Source organism: Festucalex cinctus, chromosome 2 (genome assembly GCF_051991245.1).
Source record: "Festucalex cinctus isolate MCC-2025b chromosome 2, RoL_Fcin_1.0, whole genome shotgun sequence".
Lineage (NCBI taxonomy): Eukaryota > Metazoa > Chordata > Actinopteri > Syngnathiformes > Syngnathidae > Festucalex > Festucalex cinctus.
This window is the reverse complement of record NC_135412.1, coordinates 11,423,189-11,448,987: the sequence shown is the minus strand read 5'-3', so window position 1 is coordinate 11,448,987 and position 25,799 is coordinate 11,423,189. Positions and strand designations below refer to the sequence as shown.

Genomic DNA, 25,799 nt, shown 5'->3' with positions numbered 1-25,799 from the left:
CTAAGACATTTGGGAATTGTTATAAATTGTAATATAACATCCCGAACTAGAAGATAACCTTTCACCAAATTGTACTTGAAACAATTTTGGTGAAGATATGGAAAATGTTGGTCTTAACCGCATGTGTCAGAATCCGGTCCTCGGGGGCCTGAGTCCTGCATGTTTTCGATATATATATATATATATATATATATATATATATATATATATATATATATATATACACACGTATATATGAACACACACACACAGTATACAGTTGTCTATCCATTTCCTGGGCACTGGATGTGCAAGATACTGAAGCTAATGTTATCTAATGTTATGGTACTAGCATCAGACCTAGCTGTGACCCTGATGAGCTTGTTTTTCACTTTTGAATAAATATATGAGTAAACAGAGAGCTCACAGAGTCACTCCTTGATGTTTTTGTCCTCTATCAACAAGCAATTCCGTGGTTGACTTGCGCGCTGAAGGTCTGGATGCAATGTTGGCTTCCATCCTGATTTGTTCTGCATGATGTCTTTGTGTCACTTTGGAGGGTGTAACCTCCAAATACACACTAAATAGCAGGCCTGTGTCTGTCTTACATTGACTTTTTACAACAGTGACTAAGTGGCAGCTCTCTGGGGGTCAATAAAAACCACCCACCTATCCATTATCTACAGCGCTTGTCGTCAATACAGTTGAGGGTGTGCTGAAGTCTGTCCCAGCTGACATGGCCGAAAGGCGGGGTACCCCCTGGATTGGTCAACATTCAGTCATAGAGACATACAGTATGACTAACATTCACACTCAGATTCACCTGTAAAGGATAATTTATAGTATTCATTTAACTTAAATGCATCTTTTTGTAATGTGGGAGGAAGCCAGAGCAGACAGAGAAAACTCACCTGAGCGCAATCCTAATGTTATGCTGCTAACATTATATATAAAATGATACCTTGCGATACGAGTGGCCCAATTTAGTTATGTTTTTCTCGATACGAGCCGCCCTTCGGACGATTATTTGCTTTGACTTGCGCAGGCAAACTTAAGATATGAACGATAGCAATGAACTCAACTCATCTCACTTTCCAAAAAGCAGCACTGGCAAATAGTGAGCTATTCTCCAAAGAAAAAGAAAAAAAATAAGAGGCTTGAAGCCCTTTAATACCACTAACATTTGAAGTTCACTGTCAAATTACAAACAATACAATGAGAATTACACAATTTAAAACAACCAACTGCCTCAGAAAAGGCCCTGCTAGCTTAATGCTAACATAGAATGGAAAACGTCATTGTCATGCTAACAAGAATTCATAGTTGCTGTGCTATAACCCAAAGATGATAGCTACTTCTTGGTTACTGATTAGTGCAAAGGGCTACCAGTTTGATACAAACTTGAAATAACAAATTTGCTCAAATTACATTGACTCATATGTTAATATTAACATATGTTATTATTTGGGGAGGAAAAATTGGTCGACAAAAATGTCTGCCTCAAAATAGGAGCAGTTAATAAACAAGTTAAAAGTAATCACTGGAATAATTGATAGGAGAATAAATTCTAAAAAGATTTTTTTTTTTTTGTAACAGCCCTCGTCTTTGTTACCTTAATCATTAATGACATTTATTTACTATATTTTAAAACACCAATCATGTTAAGGATTTCTTGCAATAATTATGAAACAAATACTAATATGCAATATTAAACATTTTTTAATTAATAAACAGTAATAAATAAATAAATAAATACATATTTATTTAAATTATTTATTATTAATTAATTTAAAAATTCATTTGTTTTGAAATTTTCAAATGATCATTTATATAACATTCATAGATAATCACAATCCCATCACTACAGTTTTTTTTTTTTTGGGGGGGGGTTTAAACTCTTGTAGACCTTGGGACTACCTTGTGCCCCTGTTGGTGACCCCTGCTTTAAGCAATGGATATTTGAACACAAAAGGTGGAGTGCTATTTTTCTTAAAAATAAATAAATAAATAGATAATAATAATAATAATAATAATAATACATTACATTTTTTAAGGGATGCTGAAACGTATTATTGGCATTTACATTCATTTTAATGGCATCTCAAGGCACCACTGTATAAGATTACAATACAATCTACTTTTGTTTTTAACCTTTAAACACTGATCATATACGGAAGCTCAGTATTTAGTGGAATAAATGATGTGCCGTCTAGGACAGCTTCCAAAACAAAAAGGGCGTCTCCGTGATGATGACGACAAACCCTCCCACACGCACAGACACACCATCACACGCGCACACTTGGCTATGTGACCATGTTCACTTTGACTGCGTCTCACCTTTCACCTCATTGCTGAATGTCAGCGAGTCACAGACAATGTGGGTACGCGCCTCCTTTCAAAGAGTCCGCAGCGTGTTAAAAGTGATTGCGCTCACTGTCACACGTCTGTTGTTATGCTCCAAAATACATCACCAACAAGCCAAAAGAACACATCGGTGACATGGGCTTTGTTTACATGCGGTCCCCGCCAGCGTCATCACTCCTTGCTGCAATCTGCGAGAGGAAGGATGCGGGAACCTCGAAGCGGACTGTTGGGGGAAACACCAGCTTCAAACTCTTCGTATTGATGCGTTGACCTACATACATGAGTGTAATCTGCGGCAACATAACCGCAGATTGCTGCACCGATATCTGTGCCTGGTGGTCGGTCCTCAGCGCAGGCAAGCAGTGGTGGACAGGAACTGCTCACTCGCGAACGTCTTCACAGACGCAATTGAGCCTTCTGCGAAGAAAACAACATGCTTATCCAGTTACTTAGGTGAAAAACAATTACGCATTTAGGGCCAAAGTCAGAAGGAAAAAAAAAATCCTCATTTCAGCATGCTTAATACAAAGATTGTGACTTGTGAGCGCAGACTTGGGATACAAACACAGTGAACTGAACTCATCTCACTTTGAGGCAAACAAACAAACAAAGCTGTTTTTTCCCCACTTTCAGGTGAAGTTCACTACCAGATATGTTAAATATATAAAAAAAAATACAGTTTGTGTATTTAAAACAACCACATATCTTCTGTCAACTAGCTTAATGCTATTGCTAATGCTAATTGCATATTGATGATTCCATTGAGTTCAGGCAAAAATGTGGCAAATGGTATGCGTTATATTTAATTTTGTCATTACTGTATGTTTTTTTCGGACATACAATATTATGGAGGGCTAGTTTTCCTCATTAAAATATACATTACAACAATTTTTGTTGTTTTTTGTGAGGAAGGCAGGAGCGGATTAATGGTAAGTACATTGATTTCAATGCTAAAAGATTATTTGAAATACAAGTGTTGCGATATTTGCATAGTCACAGAAGGAATGAAACATATCTCAACGCACCGTATCTTGATATAGTCGTTGATTTAGCCACTTCTGGGTTCTAGCTGAAAGTAAAAATGATTGGGCCATAGCAATAGTGCAAGGCCTATTCTACTGCGCCAAAAACATTATCAGAGGCATTGACCAACATTTACAGCCCACATTTTAAAATGTTTCCCATGAAATTATCACATTTGATTCCCAACCAGTCAGTTATCTTAATTTTGTAACATTTCTCTTGGCTGCTTATACTTATACTGCTATAGTTTTATATATAGTGCTACATTTGATACACAGATTATATTTATTTACAAGGAAGTATAATTAATTTTTTATTGTCAAAAATTAAATATTTAATTGCCATAGGGCCATATTCTGCCATAATTTCAGCAACGATCACAAAGATCAAGGTTAGCACGAGGCAGTGAGGTTGTGCCTACTATGTATGCCTGCAAGTGGACAAGAATGATTGACATCTAATAAGTTATGCATTCTGTCTCTGATTGGTAGTTTTTCCTCAGGCAAGGTGCTTGGTATGATATATTCTATTAGTTTTGCAATGTTTTTGTCATGTTATTAGATAAATATTGACTGTAAAATGCTCCAGATGATGACGGGTACAGTTACATTGTCTTTATGTACATTGTTGATTATTTCTATTATTACTATTATTAATAATATGGGATATTAGAGGTGGATTAGTTCGTCTATAATCCCACTGATGGCTCAGGTTAACAAGTACAGTGACTTGCTACTGGTTCATAGAAATATAGAAGTGGTAAAAGAAGGAACAAAAACATATTTTAACAACAAAAACTCCACTAGAATGTTCATAATAGTGATGCATCAACAAGTAGATAACACTTGACTTAAATAGCTGAGCAGGTTAGAGTTTGGCCTAATCCCCAAAGGGTCACCAGATAACAGAAGGTGATTGAGTGTTGACTAATGGCTTCTCACTCATACTTTTGTGTTCTTTTCTTTTTTTTTCCTCATGAATACTTTTGAAAAGTATATTGGTCTTATCTTCGGGGATTCATTTGTTGAGTTGGGTGTGGTCAGTGTGGGCCTTTATTGGTCAAGGAAGTATATTAGTAGATACACTTTCGTTGAACACACACACAAAGGCCAAGCATAATGTCTTTGTCTCGCTATTCATAGGGAGCTACAGAGGGACTTTTTAGAGGTAGAATCATGTCTGAGACAATGAAGAGTTCCAGGACTGGTTTCAGAAAAGATATACCGTACTGTATACCTTCTGATTCAAGTGAGTTTTTTCATAGAACGAGCTGTCATTCAGCTGATTTTATTTTTTATTTTTTGACTTGCGAGCAAAAGTTTGAGAAACGATAACACTATATTGGCAGTGAAGTCAGCTCAATTCACAACAAGCAACAGTTTGGCATAGTGAGCATATCTCAAATTAAGCGACAAAGAGTACAATCAGAAGTCTCTATTAATCATTGACCACCAGTGGGGGTATTCAAATTCATTTTAATCAGCAGTGGTCAGCTATATTAATTTAGCAAACATGTCTTTGTTTTTGTTTGTTTGTTTGTTTGTTTGTTTTTTAAGGGGTGGGGGGGGGGGGGGTTGTAGAAGTGTATTTGCGCAACTTTAGCCAGTTGTACTTTGTAATCAATCGCATTGCACTTTATCTTCTTTCATTAAATGCTAAATAATCTTAAACCAGTAACAGTCCGTGTTGAAAAATAATTACCACAAAATCCCACAATATAGCAAAAAAAACAAAAAACAAAACCCCGATATAAATACAATTTATAAACCTGCAATACGGTGAAGTTACAACCAGTGAATGGCTATAAAGCAAGGGACGACTGTATTTTGTGACATCAGTCCTGGCACTTTTCTGACACACCCTGTGTGTAGTGCAGTGAAACAGTGAGTGAAATACAAAAGCACAGAAGAAGAACGTCTCAGTAGTTACTCATGAACAGTGCCTGTTGTCTTCGAATGTTGAAATAAGTAGCATGGGGCATGAAGACACATGCCACACATGACAGTGGACTCACACTTCCTGGTAGAATTGAGCTTCTACCGTACTGTGTGCGCGTAATGACTCACAATTTGCAGTTTGCACAGTCACACTTGGAAAGGCTCCTGTTGCATACAGGAATTTCCTGATCCCAGCTTCCTACGAAAAATAACTGAGGGCTTCATAGAGGCCGAGCCCTCTCTCACAGCTGGCCAGCTATTGGGAAGTTCCAGGTTAATAACTAAACAGGCACAGCTCAGGACATACGGAGTGTGGGGGAGTCAACAGAACAGGGGCAGGGTCGGCGGACACATCATCTTTGGTCCATGGTGACTTTAGAGTCAGCATTGTTCCCATTTACTGTATGACAATCAGTATTTCTGACCTTTGCCTGACAAAAATTCAACCCCAGTGTCATTTTCTCATATCCAAGACACATGCTACTTTTTTGATGACGAGATGAAAAGTCAAAATCTATAGTAACGTTGAACAGAATGTCAAACACGTTGTGGCTTTCATATGACTTCCGGTCCCCGGTCACACCTTGATTGTAGTTTTCCTATTGCAGATAAGTTCAGCCTGTACAATCTTGCAGGCTTGACGTCAGCAGAGGGGTGGCGGAGAGTGCTATTACTCATGATGTTTGACTTGCATTCCTGTACAGCACGTACCAGTGTCTGCCTCTTATTTCCCAAACAGGAAGTTGTAGATTGCCAAATCTCCTGCACCCCACAAGAATAAAGTTGAAGAGGGACGGTGGTGGTGACTCGACCGCAATACACCTTGAACAATATATTGATTTGTCCGAGGATAACAACTTTAATCACATTTTGTCAGGTAGTGAGTGCTAACGTTGTCAGTATTAAAACGGAAATCTGTAGGCCTGTAATAAAGATGACTTGACTTGCATTTAGTTTTTTTTTTTTTTTTTTTACCTCATTGATAGTGTGTTTGTGTGTTACGTCAGCAAAAATGACTTAATGACTGTAGTGCATTGTAAGGAAGCACAAAGTGGTTGAACTTACCCAACAGGCCAGGCACAGTAAAGAAACAGGAAAGTGTGGACAAAGATAAATCCAATGAGTACATAGCTCAACAGTGCCACCTTGCGATTGAGTCATACCTTATCATCATCATCATCATCATACCTGACCTAGCTTGAGATTCAGCTAATCCTGTTTCAAAACTGAGACAAATCACAATTTTCTTTAGTATATGTATAAAATGTTGTAATATTTTATAAGATCATTAAATCAAGGTTACTAGTAATTATGAAATTGTTAATTAAATAGGTATCTGCTAAAAGCGAAAATTATTAAATGTTATTTCCTGTAAAAGAGCAGGTAATATATTTAATGTTTCCTCTGCCTCTTTTCAAATTTTCATGTACTGTAATCATGCCAGATTTTTCTTTTATGCAATATAACAAATACAAAAAAAAGAAACATTCTGCAGTAAATTTCTTTATTTGAAAAGGCAAACAAATGTAATTAAAAAAATACACATTTTAAGCTCAGGATAGAAAACAGGAGAACTTGAGGTGCTGAGGTTGAATCCCTTGATTACGCAGAACTAAAACAGCCGGCACACACGAAAAACCTGAAATTGTGTATGTATATATATATATATATATATATATATATATATATATATATATATACACACACACACACACACATCCATCAAGAGGACAATTATGCATTCTAAATAAAATGGTGTACAGCTGACTCATTTTGCTAAATGCTAGCAGTATAACTAATATCACTTTAGAACACACCTGTTGATTCACAAATGCAGCATGCTAAAAGTCAACATAATCATTCAAAACATTTCCAGCTCAGGGTGATGCCATCCAAGTACTATTACAGTGTATTGTTTTTCTCCCTGTGCTGGTGTTGGCTTGGTTCTTAATCCCTGGTTCCCTGTTCAAAAGGAAAAGGTGACAGAATGGGATGAGTTTGTATTGCTGGCAAATAGTTTGGCTGTTTAGTTCTTCCCTCCATCCACTGTGACATTGACTTGACTCCAGCCAAGACTTAAAATCCTCAGCCATCTAGTTATTTCTTTAAATAGCTAGTGTCCTTATTATGGTCACGGGTGAACAGGAGTCCATCCCAGTTTACTTGTGGTGGGGTAATCCCTGGACTGGTCGCCTGCCAAATGCAGGGAAAACTTAAGCCATAAAAATGATTGTTTGCCCTCCAATTGAAATATTGGCATTGTTAAGAGAATATGCAGTGTGAATAAAAAAAACATGAGGCAGCCTGGTTCACATTAGTTTTCCGTTAAAGTCCCTGTAAAGTGAAAATAAACATCTTGTAAATATAACAGCACAGACAAGAGAGTTAACAACCCTGCCAAATTTCAATGATTAAAAAAAAAAAAAAAATGTGTAGTACTGTATATAAAACGCATTCAAAATTGTAACAAAACAAAAAATGTTGCTCAATGCGCTGAAACCATGCCCAACTCAACTGTCAATATACTACCACCCCCATTACCTAGAAAAATGGATGCTACTTCATCTAGCATCTTTCTTATAACTGCACAACATACTGTAACTGCAAAAATATATGCATTACAAGCCCTCGCTGGCTGGAATATATCCCTATATCCCACCTGGCTCTCATTGGGCTTTTCCACCAGGCAGAAACAAGGTTCTATAAAGTTGCCACGACAGCTCTAAAAGCCTTTTGTCCCGTTTGGTGTTTTAATTTATTATTTTTTTCTGCTGCCCTCCTAGCACATCTGCCTTTCTCTGTGTGATGTGCACACACTTAATGGCGTCAACGAGGCACTTCAAAGCAGCCACGCTCGCGGACAATCCAAAGGGAATATAGATTTCCAGAGTGCAGGCATAGCTAGCTTGCAACTGCGCAGGACAAATTCATATATAGCTGGGGAGGGGCAACTCATGTCCAAGCCAGAATTCTTCATTTGGCATTGTTTTAGACATGCTTCCCTCCCCCAAATTTAAAAAAAAAAAAAAAAAAAAAAAAAAAAAAAACCTAATGGTGTAAAGTTTCATGCTAGAGCTCTACAGTTGTGTAACACATACTGTATTTAGTTCTAAGTCATTGCAGATTTTCAGCAATTATCTACAAACATAACATCGACAGAAACAAACCTCTGAATTCACTTTACAGGGTCTTTAAATGTTATATTAATATTTCATAAGATGATGTCACTCAAGCATCAGTAGAAGGCTCCAATAACTACACACATACACCGACACACACATGCTGTATGAGGCCATGCCACGCGTCTGCAGCAGACCGTCATGGGCCACTGGCGGGGAGAGGACAGATAAGTCACCCCAGAAATGAGCTCTTATCTCGAGGGCACAGTGGCGCTTCCCTCCCATGTTCAACTCACTCCATCTTACGGCTGGAACTCGGTCCTCCCTGGCTTAGTTTCAAGTGACGTGCCACTCAATTCTGATTGCCAGTTAATGCATATAAAGAAAATATGAGGTACAAAAGTAAGAATAATACAGGCCATATGATGGGACCAGGCTGTTTGGACCATGTGGTTAATGGGCTGTGTTATAAAGCATATTTCTACCTTTGCGCTGCAGTGGACTTAGCTGCTTAGATCACGAGTATGAAAGAATATTAGGGCCACACTAAAAGGAAAAGAGAATAAAGTCCCTTTCCCCCCCATGTGGGTTTATAAAGCCTCCTTGTACATAATAAAGAAGTTTGAAATAGGAAATCCCAATATATTTTAAGCAGCCAAATAGGAATTAGACCTCAATGACAACAGCCATGTATGCCATCTATTTCAAGGCACTGACCAAATCAATGGGCAGAGATTTTTTTTGCCCCACCTGTGTTAACCTTTGAAGAGCGTAAAACACTATTTTCATTTCCTCATTTTAAATGCCAACTTTCTGTTCTATCTTCTTCTCAATGTTTGTCAATTTGTGGCTATATTTAAAGGACCCTAATGTACTGCCAAGCAGGCCAATTCCACATGTGTAGCGTGAGGTTTGAAGCATCTCTCTATAGCACGAAACATGGTCAGTGGAGACGTAACAGTCTCTCATTCTTATCTCACGATTTCTAAAGCACTTTGTAGGAACGGCGCCACTATGTGTGTTCAGGTTGACGCATAAACGGGGGACGTGATACCTTGAAAAGGCCCTGAGCTTCCAAGACTAAAAACAACATTTGGCCAGGCTAGTCAGTGGAGGAGGAAGAGGGCGGACATCAGTGGTAAAAGGCTCGGTAGCAGACGTAAGCACTGAGCGCCAGCGCCGTGCATAGGCACACGTTGGCGAGGAGGGGTGACCAACTCTCAGGCTCTGCGGACGTTTCCACTAACTGCTGAACGGCCTCGGCCACTTGACGCTGCTCCATGTCGTGCTGCAGCTGGGCTTTGGTGTCGGATTTGGAGATTGGACCTTGGACTTCCACCTGATCGTCAAGCTGACTAGCACCATTGAGAGGAGGCTGGGGGGCCAACACGGTTCTTCTTCGCAGGTCGGAGTCTTGAGAGGACCTGCGGAAGGATAGCAGAGGATTGAATACACCACGTTGTCGGGATGGGCGAGTATACAGGCCTTATTTCAAGGTATCGAGTTAAAAAATAAAATTGAAAAACCGGTATATTTATCAACCCAGGCTGAAAGGAAATACTTACAGTACATTATGATACATTTTTCAACTGTATCACCCAGCCATATTGTCCAACCAACACAGTGTCATGCTTAAAAGTTAACAATTGAACCTGTATTATTTTGCACTTATTTATATTGCAATTAAGTTCCTTTATTTCTAATGAATCCTAAGCCAGACTGAGTTGTTTGTGAACTTAAAAGTCTAAAACGCAGATTAACTTTTTTGCCTTCTACCAGAAATGTATGAAATGTCTTCAAATTATAGGAATTAACCCCCATCTCACCCCCCCACCCCATCCAATATCCCAAGTAGCGCTTTAAAAAAAAAAAAATAAATAAATAAATTTTTTTTTATTGTTTTGAGGTTCCCTTCCCCGGACTACTGTGTTCTTCAACCTGTGACCATGGTCGCAGGCATTAGAAGTTCCTTTATTTAATTAAAAAAAAAAAAAAAAAAAAAAAAAGACTCCTACCACTTTCCTGATGAGTCACACTTACAACTTGTGATCCTACCCACTTCCTGTTTACAAAATCATCTGCGTTTCACAGAAAGTTTTTTTTAGACATTTCCAAGCAACCGAGATGCTAAATATTTACTTTGGCTTGATAGAAATGTAAGGATGAATGTTTCCATCTGGTGCTGGAACAATAAGCATTCACATTATTAATCACTTGAATTCAATTAGAATGATTACCCCAGAGTGTGGATTTCAATCGGTCGGACAATCTCGTCATTCTTGGGAAAAAATAATGGCTCAACTATGCCATTCTGAGGGTCTCTTGGAGGGGGGAGTGGAGGCGGAGGGGTGAATTCAGGGGGATCGTCCTCCTCATTCGAGAACTCCCTCCATGATTCCTAGCAGACACACAAAATACAAGTGAATATTGACAATATTTATCAAATCAAGAGGTCTGAATGTTGCTACAGAATGGTGCAAAAGCACTTGCCTGCAATGACAAATCTCCTTTGAGGTATTTAGCACCTTCAATGACAGCAAGGTAGGAGAAACGAAGTTGATCTGCAGTCTGAATCAAGCCCATACGATGCTGTCTCATCTCCAGCAGAACATCACGGATGCGCACGGAGGAGGGGTCTTTGCGGATGGACATCTGCCAAAAAAATAAATATAATAAACTAAAAAAATCATAATGCAGCTACAGAATGGATGGAAGAAAAAAAAAATAATACTGCTAAGAACAATAATACAAATGGTGTCTTGAGAAGTTTACATGTAACGTAAAGAATGAATCATTTTGTGAAATGCTTGCCTTTAATTCATTGTGTTGGTCCTGGTGTGCCAGCTTTGACCTTTAGTGAGCGGTATAATATACTCATAAAGCAAAGAAGAGGCACCACTACATTAAGAGACTCAGTAAGGCGAAATAATATTGGTCATTATTTGTAGAGGATAAAGAAAATACGCATCCGAGTACTCTTATACTGTCTGTCTACATGTGTGTTGTCTATGGCGTTTTCAATTATGTGTTAGCATTAAGCTAGCGGGGCATTACAAAGGCAAAGTTGTTTGGTTGTTTTAAATACACAAAAGTGTAATTGTCTCTGTTTTATATTTGAATTTAAAGTAGAGTAAAACTCCCTAAATTGAGGTTCCCGGTTCGTAGTCCCAGTATTGCACTTTTTTTGGGGTGTTACCTGCATCTCCTGATTCAACCAATCTGAGCATTTCTATTATTTTTGTCAGCCGCTGATTGGCTAGTGTGTTCTGTCAGCTAGACAGATGCATTGCGCGCAGCTCGCCTTGCTGATCACTTCCACTTTTCCTGTGCTGTTGGTAATGTAATGTTATCCGAGTGAGAGCCTGACATGGGTCATGTACTGCAGTTCCAAAACAGCATTGATGGAGTCACCCAGGCATACAAAAGAAGTAACACAGCCAGCCAGCAATGGCCATAACCATAACCATGTTACACGGTTGTACTGCAATGCCCATGCAGACGGCATATTTTCAGCATTCAATTTCAACATGACTTATTTTTTCATTTTTTTTTTAAATAAAGGAGGCACCTTTATTTCGACATTCAAACTCGAATACTGGATTACGGCAGATTCATCATCATTAAATGGCACACTTTTTTCTTTTTTCTTTTTACATTGTATAATATTTTTGTTGTATTCATTGTTCTTACTACATGTATACAAGTTTAAATGTGCTTGCATCATTTTAAAACGACAGGTGACATAAATGCTATAACAACTCACCTAGGGTCACGGGTGTGTTTCAATATTGCAGATTTCACTTATTGCGGGGGTGTTCTGGAATGTATCCCCACAATGGAAAGGGATTTACTGTAAATCTCAACTTGGAGTGGTATTAAACAGCTTATTTGAAGGATTGTTCACTTGAGCTGCCAAACCGGTGCTTATGGTGAAATCGGTCGAGTTGATTTTGCTGCCACCATACAGCACTTCTGTCTCAAGTTTGTGTTTGCAAGTCAAAGCAATTGAATAATCAAATAAATTCAAAATTGGCCGACCAACGTCTTGTTTCTCGAAAAACTCGTAGGCCGGGTCACTAGTATTTCAAGGCACCACTGTACTTCTTCGCCAAAAGTTTTGGATGCTGAATTAAAATGCTCAAGTCTGCACTTGTATTAGCTCAGTACTAACCAGTAATAGGCAAGTGTCCACCAGACAAAAGGTTCCAGAACGTCCGATGCCAGCACTGCAGTGCACCACCACTGGCCCCTGGTCCGAATTCATACAACCTGACTCCCGCACTTTGAACAAGAAATTAAGGAAGGAAGCTGGAGACTCTGGCACCCCAAAGTCAGGCCAGGTGGTGTAGTGAAAATGTAAAATTTCACGTGTCTCTCGTGTCTGCAGAGGGGAAATAGTCACATAAACCCACAGAGTTGACAAAAAACAATAAGGAGAAAAGTCCAACTCTGGTCATGCAAAACTTACAGATAGATTTTCCAGCTCTAGATGACGGACTGTGTAGTAGGACTTTATGTCTTCGGAGACAAAGGTGAGCTTGAAGTTGGTATCTTCAAAGACTGCATCCCTCTCTTCTCTGTATGGCCAATATTGTGCGCATTTGACCTACAATCAAGCATTGGTCAGATGACATTTGGGCAGAAAGCAGCAGTTAGGAAGAAACGTACAAAAGAACCGGTTGCTTACAGATCCTTTCTCGATTACTCTGTTCAGCATCACCACACCGCAGCTCTGCTGCTCCCATACCATCTCCCAGAAGTGACCACACGTGTTGGGCAGGGGTCCCTAAGACAGAGCGACAGCATGAGCACATCTCTTGCCAAACTTTTTAAGCCCCATACCAACTTCATCAGCGCCACAGGGGTCATGGACAAACACTAAAAAAAACTGTAAAGGGATTTTGATGATTTTTCATTACATATAAATGTACAATTTGATTAGATTCAATACAAGGATGGTAGGGCAGAGTAATAACCATACATTATTGAAACCAAAACTGCCAAACTCTGATGATACAAAGCCTTTCAAGCGGCACAACTGCAACATGCCCCTTCAAACTCTCAGAATTTGTGCCTCCAATCCAGAATAGATACAACTTTATGAGCTGACCATGTAACCAAACATATTACTATCGTGAACATTCTTAAGTTCTTATTTAAAAAGGAAAACGATTGTTCAGCAAGGCCCCTCCAACTGCGTGTTATTCCAGAAAGATGTTTACCTGAGTAAGGATGTAGTTCCTCTGCGCCTCTTCTACTGTTATCAGGCTGGCATTAATGTAGTTGTTGGCACTCTGCTGTAGACATATTCTACTGTGGTCAACTGGGGAGAAAAGATAAGGATGATAAACTCTTTAATAGATGTTTTTAACTCAAATCATGGTGAATGGAGTGCACTTTTCTGGCACTTTATCTGCAACATACGTTTGACTCAAAGTGCAAATAACCACAATATCAACTTCAACAAAAGAATATTATTATTATTATTAGAGTATTATTGGTCCAGTGGTCCACACATGGCTCAAACACCTGTTCAGTATGTTACTCCTTAAATGACAATAGCAAGTGCTGAAACATTCAACAGTTGGCCATGTACTTTAAAACTTTTAGAGAAGATATAATTAAGTTCTACTAGTTCGAGTCTATATGCATTGTCTCAATAAGAAGTTGGGAAACACATTGTGAAGAGTTCTGTTTTCCCGTGTACTACTTTGGGGTGACTTACATGGACTAACATCCCGATAGCGGTTCCGACTCTTGTTTTCAGGTAGTTTGGCCACCTTGCAGGGCAGTTCACATGACTGCTGACGAATCTCCTGGAAGACAATTTAACCTAGATTTGATACAATCGTGTTTACTCTTGAGAGGCTGCAATTAGATGATTTAGACCAGGGGTGGGAAAACTCAGTCCTCGAGGGCCGGGTCATGCTGGTTTGGGATGTTTCCCTTCTCCAACACACCTGATTCGTATGATCCAATGATCCTGTTCGTTGGAATGAGCTGTGTTGGAAGAAGCAAACCTCTAAAACATTAAGGATTCCCACCTTTGAGGACTTGCCCACCCCTGGTTTAGACAATACCGTTAGGCATTATTGTGACCCGTTTTGGGCTTTTTGATGGTTCTGACCAAGTCATTTCAAAATAAGATAACGCCCAGGGGTTAAAGTAAAAAAACAAAACAACAACAACAACAACAACAACTGTATTTATTACGTATCAAAATGTTAATTGTTGCACGTCTAATAAAATAATGTGCATTTGGGTGTTAAAATGCCAGTAATGACAAGTTGTTTGTCATGTTATTTGCGTAAAACTTGGCCATGTTCAACAAAAGTTTATGTTTTTTAATAATAGGCTACCGTATTTGTACACATTTTCAGTTAAGTACCGTAGTAATGTACGCAGTCTGAACAATAGAAGTGATATAAAACAGAGGTTTTATTAACAGATATTTCAATTTAGAATTCAGAAGGTAAAAAATTATGAACACTTAACTGCACAGTGACTTTCTGATCGCCCTATATAGTACTCCAAAAATAGCAGGAAGATTACACGTAAAAGGACCACATACGTCATATCATCATAATTATTCCTAAAAGTGACAATTTGAGACAAAAAGTCCTTTTACCCACCTGGTAAATGGCGCTCCAAATCCTGTTGTCATCGATTTCCCGAAACTCGGCTTCCATTGCTGACAGTCCAGCTGTCGCTCGTTCTTCCCCCGCCGTGAACAACCTCACCTCACTTAAATCGAAATGGTTTTTGGCTGCTAAAAGTGTCCAAAAATTGCGGACCAAGAACGCCGCCGCTGTGGATCCGTTCTCAGTAGCGCAACATAGACGACTTCGATTAGAAATCGGCCTGCTGCTATTAGCGGAAACGAACCGCAGCCAAGCGCCTCCTACGCCGTGTAGCTACGAGCTAGCTGCCGTCCTTGGCGGCAAACAACGAAGAGAGGCATAAATACAAACATAAAATATCGCAGCCGTCCCTCAGGATAAGACGGGCTCGTAAATACCGAGATAGAGAACTTTGAAAGGAGAGAACAGTCAGTCACTTTACCATTTCTACGGCAGCTGTGTGGATAGACGATCGGGAGCGCGCACGGAAGGCATCTTGTTGCTAGTGCCTGCTGCTTGGTGAGCGCGCACGTACGCAAGTCGTGTTATGTTTACGTCTAGTGGAGTCTCACTGCAACTACAGGACTCTGCAGCTAGACTCTTCTAAAGAATTGGGGTTCTTTTGATATGTCCATATTTTTTATGCGCGAGGATGTGCATATTATAATATTCCAACATGGACTGGCTGTAATTTAAAGATTTTCTCCAGGCTGTCTTACAGCAACCACTGGAACACGGGACTTTGACGCTAAAGCTAGCTAGCAAAGCAACTTAGCTTGACGCTTTGAAGCAGCTTTAACAGCGACAGGTACTATGTACATTTCTGAGTAGCTCTCCTGTGTGTGTCGCTTCATGTCTTGTCTTCTTCTGGCCATCGGCTGGCTTTCTACGGCTGTAGTCCTTTAACTGTTGTGTTAGCGTCGGCGTTAGCCTTCAGCTGTCGTCAGCTGCTAGCTGATGTGTAGCTATAGTTATTGCCTCCCAGTGGTGGAAAAAGTATTCAAATCTTTTAACGGTAAGTTGCATGATCCATGATATGATGCTGAGAAATGTTTGTTGTTGTTGTTGTTGTTTGTTGTTGTGTTTTTTTTTTGTTTTTTTGTTTTTTAAGGAAATTCACAGTTAAACAATATCGGTATGGGTAATCAGCAAATCCTCACAACGTAAAAGGAAATGTATACACTAGTTACTGTGCTTTTCTAACAATTAAACACAAGAAAAGCCTATAACTGTAACACATCGCTTTATGCTAGCCAAGTGGACTACTCATTTGTGCTTAAAGTTTATGCACCTTGGCAAAAGATCTAAGATGCGTAAACAAAACACAATTGACCAGGCAATATATATATATATATATATTAATAATGGGATCATTCTAAATGAACAACAGCAAATATGAATAACGCAATCATTAAATAAAAAAAATAATGACTTTGTCATTAATCATATTGCCCCCCGAATTGCCAATATTCCACTAATTCCTCCTGCACAACTGTATTCTCAATGGTTCAAAGTAAACATTGACAGTATTCTGTCGGCTCGTGTTTCCCAACCTTTATTGATGAACCGTGGCACACAGTTTACATTTGAGAAGAAAATCTTATAGCACTTATAGCATATGCAAATATCACACACAAAAAAGTGTCTACTCTGGTGGAAGAGCATTTAATTGTTCTGCTTTTGTCACTATATTTCACTCGCATAGATAGTTGAATAATGTTACAGTATATGTCGTAAATAAATACTGGTAAATTTTCAACCAATTTAGTGAAGTTGGGTAATTTCTATGTCGCAAATAAATATTGGTAATTTTCCAACCAATTTAATGAAGTTGGGTTTCCCGGTTATCTCTAATCTAGTCTTATTCCACAGGTGGTGAATCACTTCTGTAGAGCGTATAAATTGTGTGTGTGTAATTTTCCGAAAGACTCCCCTCAATTTTGTACTCTCTGTCATTTAGATTCCTTGAGTGGTTTGAGAGCTCTGAGTGGCCCTCAAGGCAGCATGGCCCCCAAGGACATCATGACCAATTCCCATGCCAAATCCATCCTTAATGCCATGAACTCTCTCCGCAAGAGCAGCACACTCTGCGATATAACACTAAGGGTGGAAAATACTGATTTTCCAGCTCACCGGATTGTCTTAGCTGCCTGCAGTGACTATTTCTGTGCCATGTTCACCAGCGAGGTAACTCTAAAGGGATTGATAATGAGTCCTGTTTTTTTTTTTTTTTTTTTTGTAAAAATAAGACTGATTTCACAAGGAAGTAATTCGGATTTTAAATCAGGGTGGACTTGTTCTTTAGTCAAAGTGCCACAGACACTCTGTACAAGATATTCTTAATCTACATCAAGAAATTGTAGAACTTTGTTGTTTGTGTTTTGAGTTTATGGAATTGATGTTAATTTATCGTATTTTTCAGGCTGGTTAAAGTCGATTTAGGTAGTTTTCCTGAGTAAATGGTGCAATCTGAAAGCTGTATATTGCATATCAAAAATCAAGTGAACAGCCTTTTTTTGGTCATATAATATTGAGGCCTTACTGCCCACTCCTAGAAGATGACAGTCTTAAAAAAAAAAAAAAAAGGCCTGAATATTCCCTCTAAACACAAAATCTAAGCCTTGAAAATGCAATTTAATATTATTCTGCTCTTCTCAAACGGTGTTTTAGCTTGCAGAAAAGGGAAAATCCTTTGTGGACATCCAGGGGCTGACTGCATCAACTATGGAGATCTTGTTGGACTTTGTCTACACAGAAACGGTGCTAGTTACAGTGGAGAATGTGCAAGAACTGCTCCCTGCAGCATGCTTACTGCAACTTAAAGGTGTTTTTTTTTTTTTTTTTTCTGTCAGAGTGAATATCATCTAAATTGTTTGTGTGTACACTTACACTTGTTGAAGATTGGTGCGTCTCCAATTACTTCTTGGTTTTCCTCAGGGGTGAAAAGAGCATGTTGTGATTTTCTGGAGAGCCAACTTGATCCATCCAATTGTCTGGGTATCCGTGACTTTGCCGAAACACACAATTGCCTCGACCTGATGCAAGCTGCCGAGCTCTTTTCCCAGAAGCACTTCTCTGAAGTGGTTCAACATGAAGAGTTCATGCTGCTGAGCCAGACAGAAGTGGAAAAGCTTATAAAATGTGATGAAATCCAAGTAAGTAGACTGACTGACTGGAGGAGAATGGTTATTGCTACACATCACAGAGGATGCATGTTTCATAGCCTTAGTTGCCTGAAAACATGGACAAAAGTCAGCATGTGAACCTGCACTTTGTTCTTGGGGGAAAATAGTTTTCATTGTTTTTTTTTCAGTGAATATTATATCACTAACACTTGGTTCAAAATAAAAATAAAAAAACAAAAGAAAAAATGTCAGGAAAAGAGAACTAGAACTATAAAATAGTTAAATATTTAATTGTCGGATCCTAATTCTCAACCAAGATTCAAAGTGAACAAAATTGTTATTCTGAATATGCTTTGTTTGCAGGTGGACTCAGAGGAGCCTGTATTCGAAGCTGTGCTAAACTGGGTCAAACATAACCGAAAAGAGAGAGAGCCTTATTTGCCAGACATGCTGGAGTTTGTCCGAATGCCGTTACTGACCCCCCGCTACATCACAGATGTCATTGATGCCGAGGTGAGGCATTATTCATATCTGATTATGTCTTATTCGCAGTGGCCGTCATAGTCACATAAGTTCTGGCATGTTTTAGCCTCTAATACGTTGCAGTCTGCCCTGTCGAGACCTTGTTGATGAAGCCAAGAAATTTCACCTGAGACCAGAGTTGAGGAGCGAGATGCAAGGCCCACGCACACAAGCTAGATTAGGCAGGTGTTTTGTTTTTACCTGCAGTTCAGCAACCTTATTTGGCATCCACACTTTTAAGTCGTTCTAATTGTTTTTTTTCAGGTGCCAAAGAAGTCCTTTTGGTAATTGGTGGCTTTGGCAGCCAACAATCTCCAATTGACATAGTGGAGAAATATGACCCGAAAACTCAGGAGTGGACTTTCCTCCCAGTGAGTATTGAACTGAAGCAACAATTTTTCAAATTGTCGATCACCTCTTCTTAAAATTATTGTAATTATTTGATCAACACGAACAAAAGATAGCCGAGGCTATACAATTTTCATCTTTCTTTGATCACAATTTTCTAACCTGTCTTTAGGCCAATGCTTGGCAAAGTATGACGACATAAGTCAGGAATACCACTCACATTTCAGTGTTTCCAACATACACATTTATCAGTGACGGGCTGCTAGAGATGAATTTTGGTGACCACGAATTGATTTTTGAACCCTCGGTCTCTGTGAATATGGCGTTCATAACATGCTTAACTCTTTTAAATACTGTTACATAGTGATTGGTGTGTTAAGGTTAAAGGATTTCCGTTGTGTGTAAAGAAAATTAAAAAAAAATCACATTAGAGCACTCAGTAGTGTTTACAAGAGCGTTTCATTTATAAGTGTGAGAGGTCATACTCAATATTGTCTGTGACCAGCCCTTCGGACAATGGCGCTACAATTATTCTATTGTGCTTACTTAAGTAACTTTTTGGATTAAATGTACTTAGAATTAGTTATAAATATTTTTAATATAATTATTGTTTTATTTTATTTTTTTTAATTACATTTTCACTATTTTTTTTCCAAGCTTCAACTATGAATGTTCTGGCCCATCAACCTGTTTTAAAAATCAAATGTGGCCCTTTAAAATGCAAGTTAGCTCTTCCCCTACATTAGGCTATTAAGGGATATTGTGAAAACAACAACACGTTTCATTAAAAGATACCCAATATAATATACTAGCTCCATTCAAGTCATAAATAGTATAACAGCCATGACAATATGCCCACTTTCGCTTTCTAATGACATCCTATTCAAGAACTGCATTTACAAAAATGATTAGGCTCAGTGTCCGAGAAATACTGTATTTATTTAACAGTCTACATTGACCAAAGAGCTGCATCTAATAGTAATAGACTCATGTGCTGATTGTTTGACTAATCAGCAAATGCGTTTCACAGAACATTGCGAGGAAACGACGTTACGTTGCCACAGTGTCTCTCCATGATCGAGTCTATGTGATTGGAGGTTTTGACGGACGGTCGAGGTTGAGCTCCGTGGAGTGTCTGGACTACACGGCGGACGAGGATGGCGTTTGGTACACAGTCGCCACCATGAATGTGCGCCGTGGCTTGGCTGGAGCCACAACGCTTGGAGGTGATGTCTTGTGTGTTTTCTTCCCCATGAAAATAACACAGATTTTATTTTATTTTTTTGTTATGTACTGTACTAAAAAACAAAAAATTAATAAAGCCACTGTAACATTGTGATTTGAACCTTTTTGATATTCTTTTTCTTACCACTAGAGGGAGCACTTGTGTCACAATTTGAGAATCACTGTTTTTGTTTTTTTTTGTTGTTTTTTTTCTCCTCCAATGAGTCTCAGAAATTGCTGTCCTCTTCTTGGCTCAGATATGATCTATGTTGCCGGCGGCTTTGACGGCAGTCGGCGTCACACCAGCATGGAGCGATATGACCCAAACATCGACCAGTGGAGCATGCTGGGAGATATGCAGACAGCTCGAGAAGGCGCTGGCCTGGTGGTGGCAAGTGGACTGATATACTGTCTTGGTATGGTCAGTCACGCGCTTTCATATACACACAAGTGCTTTTGCTCAATATTTTTGCTTCCTCTTTGCTTAAGGAGGTTATGATGGACTTAATATACTGAATTCAGTGGAGCGTTATGACCCCCACACGGGCCACTGGACGAGTGTAACCCCGATGGCTACTAAGCGCTCAGGTTAGCTTTCCAAGGAATGTGTAAGCTAGTTTAAGTGAAGACCATTAACATCTTGCTTTTCCAGGAGCAGGTGTGGCTTTACTCAATGACCACATCTACGTGGTCGGAGGCTTTGATGGGGTTTCCCACCTAGATTCTGTTGAGGTTTACAACATCAGGACCGACTTTTGGACCACAGTGGCCAGCATGACCACACCTCGATGCTACGTAGGAGCAACTGTCCTCAGAGGAAGACTGTATGCCATCGCAGGGTAAGGCGCATGCTGGTTCTCTGCGGCAACATTTTCTCTCTCATAGAAACATGTACATAGCATTCTAATAGACTAGTTCTCAAATGGGGGTACGTGAGATTCAAAATTAAATTTTAAAGAAGAAGCATTTATTCAAAAATCCTTTAAAAATAATAATTAAATAATTATTCCAGAAAAATGTAAGTTCATTAAATGAAATATTTAGGGATGTAGCGATATCCAAATGTCACGATACGATATTATCACGATATGAAACTCACGATCAGTGTTGCCACAGTTACCTTGAAAAAGTAACTTAGTTACTTTACTGATTACTTGGTGTTAAAAGTAACTAAATTGCGTTACTGATTACTTGATTTTAAAAGTAACTAAGTTAGATTAAAAGTGACTTTTTTAGTTACTTTCAGCAGCTGCCGATAACACCATCTCAACATAAAAATAATGCTGTAGAAACGGAGTTCCAAATACATGAAAATAAAGGATTTTTTTATGAAAAACAAAATAGGCAGTCTCTCTGGACTTCTTGTAAATACTTTTTATAAAACAAAAAATAAAAATCTATCCAGGTTGAAAATGAAAATCCCCTTAATTCCTCTATTGTTTGTTCCGCTATTCCAGTGTGTACACTTGAGTCGGCTCGTGCATGCTGAAAACTAGGGGTGGGAATCTCTGAAATGAGGCCGATTCGATATGTATCTCGATACACAGGTTGCGATTCGATTGAAAAACGATTATCTTTCAGAACAGAACGGTTCGATTAAGTTTGGGAACGAAACAATTTTCGATTTGATACGATTCATTTCAATATTCAAGACTTATAGTGACATTTGTTGCTTGTAAACAATCTTAAAAAACCACAAATTTTTACAGTATCTACAAATGTGAACAACAACAAATATGTCTTCTATATTTTTATATTTTAAATCAATTATTTAAATATACCGCAACAAAGGGCTGGGCGATATGACTGAAAAATGTATCAGTTTAAATATTTATTAGTAGTTATTGACAGTTATAATTGTTTAGTTTTTTTGTGTGTGTGTTTTTTTTCTCTTCAAAATAAGGATCAGGAAAACAAAAGGTTGATAATTTAATGTTAAATATAAATATTTAACCTTTAGACACCAACACAATTAAACAGAATATGTGCACATTGTGAAGTATTTCAGAAACATAAATTTAAGACATGAAATAAAACTAACCGTCCAGCCAAAAGAAATATGAAGCCACCTTATGGAACAATACATCTATCAAACACATTTTAACCACTTAATATATGCAAAAATATTTCCAAAAGTTCGTTTCCCTTTTTAATCAACATTTTTTGTTTTTAACAATTTTTGTTTTTCTTTTGCCATGACATTCATTTTTGGTTAATGTATGACATCTTTTTTGTTTTTTTTTATCTGAGACACGATGATGACCACAGAATCACTACTGTTTATTTATTTTATTTTTTTGGGCTGTCGTTCATTTGAGTTTGATGACGTAATCGCGGGCACGTCTCAGTTCTCCTATCTGCTGCTCATGCTAGTTGTAGACATTGACAGGGAGCCACAAACTGAGAAATTAGATACTTGCAGTGTGCTTTTAGCATAGCTGGTGTGTTGGCTGTGGGACATACCTGTGTCGTTTGAATCCATGCATTGGATCGTCACGGGAGTTATTCTTTTTGGCTCGCGCGCAGTACCAACGCCGGCCCGGGACATACAAGTGCACCGAGAGGACTCGATAGCAATGGAAAATACCGAGATGTACGGCACCGGCTTCTGCTAACTGTTGCATGTTGTCACTCGTTGTGCGCGCGCGCGCCGTGTCGCGAGCACGGCGTTGACGGTAGGCTCCCCCCAAGGTGCGTAACGTCTTTGCATTATGTTTACAACATCCGGGGAATGAAGCGTCTCTGAGCGCTACGTTGCTAGCTCTCTGTAAACACGGAAGTAGCTTGAATAGTGATGCTACTGAAATGTAAACAAAACAAGTAGAGCACGGCGCAGAACTCTTGCTATTGTTATGAAAACCATAAAGCCTCACTCGCAACCGATTCACAGCCACGCGATATCCGGTCCACTACTGAAAACGTAACTTGTCTGACGTCACTCCCCCCGGCGAGAGGGCGGAGACGACCTCATCCCATAATGCTTCACGGACCAGGATGGAAATATATATTTTTTTTTTTACCACTTTTTTGGTCCATAATGTACACTTTTTTTTGTTGCGTTGTGTGCCTGTTGGTTAATAAAACTAGTAGTAAAAGTATCATCACTTTTGTTTTGAATGTGCAAACCATTCAAGACCAGACCATGGCTGAATTCAGTGTGGTGATTAATGACCTCTGCCTCATCTTCATAGTTAGCGGCAGTTGTTTGTGACTGTTACAACAGTGAGATATTTTGCCTTCTTCATGAAAAAGTGGAGTAATGCATTGAATCTCTGGACAGTAACTTTAATCAGACTACTTGTAGAATAAAGTAACGCGTTAGACTAATAGTTACTTTGGAAAGCAAATTTTTACTTTGGAAAGCAAATTTTTGGAGTAAGCGTTATTTACCGGCAACACTGCTCGATTTTACATTGCTCAATACGATAATTATCACTTCGCACTTCGTATCACGATATTGTGGGGAGGTTGGTGATATTTAAAAAAGGTCACAATATTGTAAAAAGAAAAAAAGGAGACCTTCATCTGACTATTAGTGTAGATTTTAAACATAGAAGGGCCAAAACATCCCTAATGAAACTAAATTGCACTAAAAAAAACTAGCCACCAAAGTGTGCTAGAACTGCACAAATGGAAATCAACCTGACTTTTTTTTTTTTCCAAACAGATATGTTGCATTTACATATCGTGAACATGATGACGATGATATTGTGGCAGTTTTAATATCACGATATCATGATATTGAGCTTATCATTACATCCCTAGTTATATTCAGTAGGCTATTCATTTTCATTGTCCGAAGAAAACTCTTCCCAAAACAGAATGGTTCGATCCAACCTGTCATATGCCACCGAGCATCCCTTGTCGATCATTTCAAAACGTTATTTAAAATTATTGTTGTGGTTTCTTTTTATGAACAGATTTTTTTTCTATAATCTGGAAAGAGGACAGTTAATGGTTTAAATTTTTAAATGCACAAATCTTAATTTACAATAATTTAATTATTTCTGTTTTTTGTTGTAGCTTTTTATTTCCATTACTTCAAAAGAGACCACCAAACAGATGAAGTTCCAAAGTTTACTAATAATCAGACAACACTATTTTAAATCATTTTTGTTCTTCACCCAAAAAATGTTCTGGTTAGGGGGTACTTGGCTGAAAAAAAAAGTATTTCACAGGGGTTGCATCACCAAAAAAAAGATTGTGAACCACTGTAATTGATTACGCACTCAAGTAGAACATTGGATGTGTCATTATTAGTAATTTTGGACATTTTGGAACTTTTGTCAAATTAATGAAAATAGATTGAATGTAGCATGTAATGTCTTTATTTATAATATCACAATACAGTTTCAGGTAGCAAGAAAACATATTCCAGTTCTGCTTTTAGTGTCATTTGTCGTTCCCTGTCTCTTACTATATTCGTTCAAACTCTGTTCCTGTCTGTTTGTCTTTGCAGATATGATGGGAACTCTCTTCTCAGCAGTATTGAATGTTACGATCCGGTGATCGATTCCTGGGAGGTGGTTACCTCCATGGTGACGCAGCGGTGCGACGCGGGAGTTTGTGTTCTACGAGAAAAGTGACGTTTGCTTGAGAACTACGTGAACCACAAGCAGGACAGCGCCATGAAGAAAAAGCAGGCAGCTAGACTTGGATACATTGCCACTAGAACAGACATAGGTTTGTTTATTTGTTCGGCAGCCCATCAAGGGAATTTCCAAAAACAAAGCTCTCATTCGCTGGACATTAAACCCTCCGCCACTTCAGAGGTAGAGCGTGGCCACGATCGATTTATGACGATCCCATCGACCACCTGCATGGCTCTCTTTAGTGGCGCTTGTAACTGGTGTTAATCTGTGATTTTATTTTATTTTTTTGTCCTCAAAGTGCAATATATTTGTACACATCATCAGAAAGAGATGCTGCTAAACGCCTTATGACTCTAGCTTGCGTCGCATGGTGAACATTCATGTTGCCTCTCAGTTTAATGGGCCATTTGCTTATTGTTTAGCATTTGCCAGGTAAGAGCAACCCTCTATCATTCTCTTTTGTGAGAATTACTTTTAGACTCAGATAAAGTGACTTCATACACATTTTGGATAGAAAAGAACCAAAATATGTTCTAGTTGGATTTGTTTCTGTTTGATTAATGACCTCCATTTGAGGTACATGTCATCTGTTTCCCTCAAGCATTTCAATTTGAGTATGTTTGCTTCAACACTGACTGTTGCTCGGAAAGACAATAAACACGAGTGAAATATTGTATCATAGTACTGTATGAATTCCTATTCAGTGGTGCAGACACATTGTCATCGCCTCCCAAACGTGTCAGAATTGTTGCAACAGAAGTGAGCGAGGCCATCTAATCTATGTCATGATTGAGAAACCTCTAAAGAAAGGAAGGGGCTTACGACACTATGTCGCCCACACATAATGCTTTCCTTTTATCTCTTACGAAGCCATTCATTCACTCACTGCCCGCAGTTTTCAAAGCCAAGCTCTTAATGTAGCCAGCCATTTTAGAACATTTTGACT

General features: G+C 38.7%; 2 protein-coding genes across 4 annotated transcripts; one reads left to right on the top strand and one right to left on the bottom strand.

Moving 5' to 3' along the window:
• Window positions 1–6,790: 6,790 nt before the first annotated feature.
• Window positions 6,791–15,587, bottom strand: ptpn1 (protein tyrosine phosphatase non-receptor type 1). Its single transcript, XM_077512865.1, has 9 exons — window positions 15,055–15,587; window positions 14,148–14,238; window positions 13,645–13,745; window positions 13,110–13,208; window positions 12,891–13,028; window positions 12,594–12,803; window positions 10,913–11,074; window positions 10,660–10,820; window positions 6,791–9,846 (listed from the first exon to the last, which is right to left on the bottom strand). The coding sequence occupies exons 1-9, from the start codon at window positions 15,109–15,111 to the stop codon at window positions 9,555–9,557; spliced, it is 1,311 nt and encodes a 436-aa protein (XP_077368991.1). The 5' UTR covers window positions 15,112–15,587; the 3' UTR covers window positions 6,791–9,554.
• On the top strand, window positions 15,091–25,527 carry klhl12 (kelch-like family member 12). Of its 3 annotated transcripts, none has more exons than XM_077512864.1 (12): window positions 15,091–15,561; window positions 17,003–17,229; window positions 17,713–17,866; window positions 17,980–18,197; window positions 18,531–18,680; window positions 18,757–18,871; window positions 18,954–19,060; window positions 20,068–20,263; window positions 20,519–20,677; window positions 20,751–20,849; window positions 20,914–21,100; window positions 24,721–25,527. In XM_077512864.1, the coding sequence occupies exons 2-12, from the start codon at window positions 17,047–17,049 to the stop codon at window positions 24,845–24,847; spliced, it is 1,695 nt and encodes a 564-aa protein (XP_077368990.1). In that variant the 5' UTR covers window positions 15,091–15,561; window positions 17,003–17,046; the 3' UTR covers window positions 24,848–25,527. The 3 variants fall into 3 exon arrangements, with proteins under 3 accessions (XP_077368990.1, XP_077368989.1, XP_077368988.1); XM_077512863.1 differs by lacking the exon at window positions 15,091–15,561 and adding an exon at window positions 15,568–15,850; XM_077512862.1 differs by lacking the exon at window positions 15,091–15,561 and adding an exon at window positions 15,857–16,057.
• The last annotated feature ends 272 nt before the right edge of the window (window positions 25,528–25,799 follow it).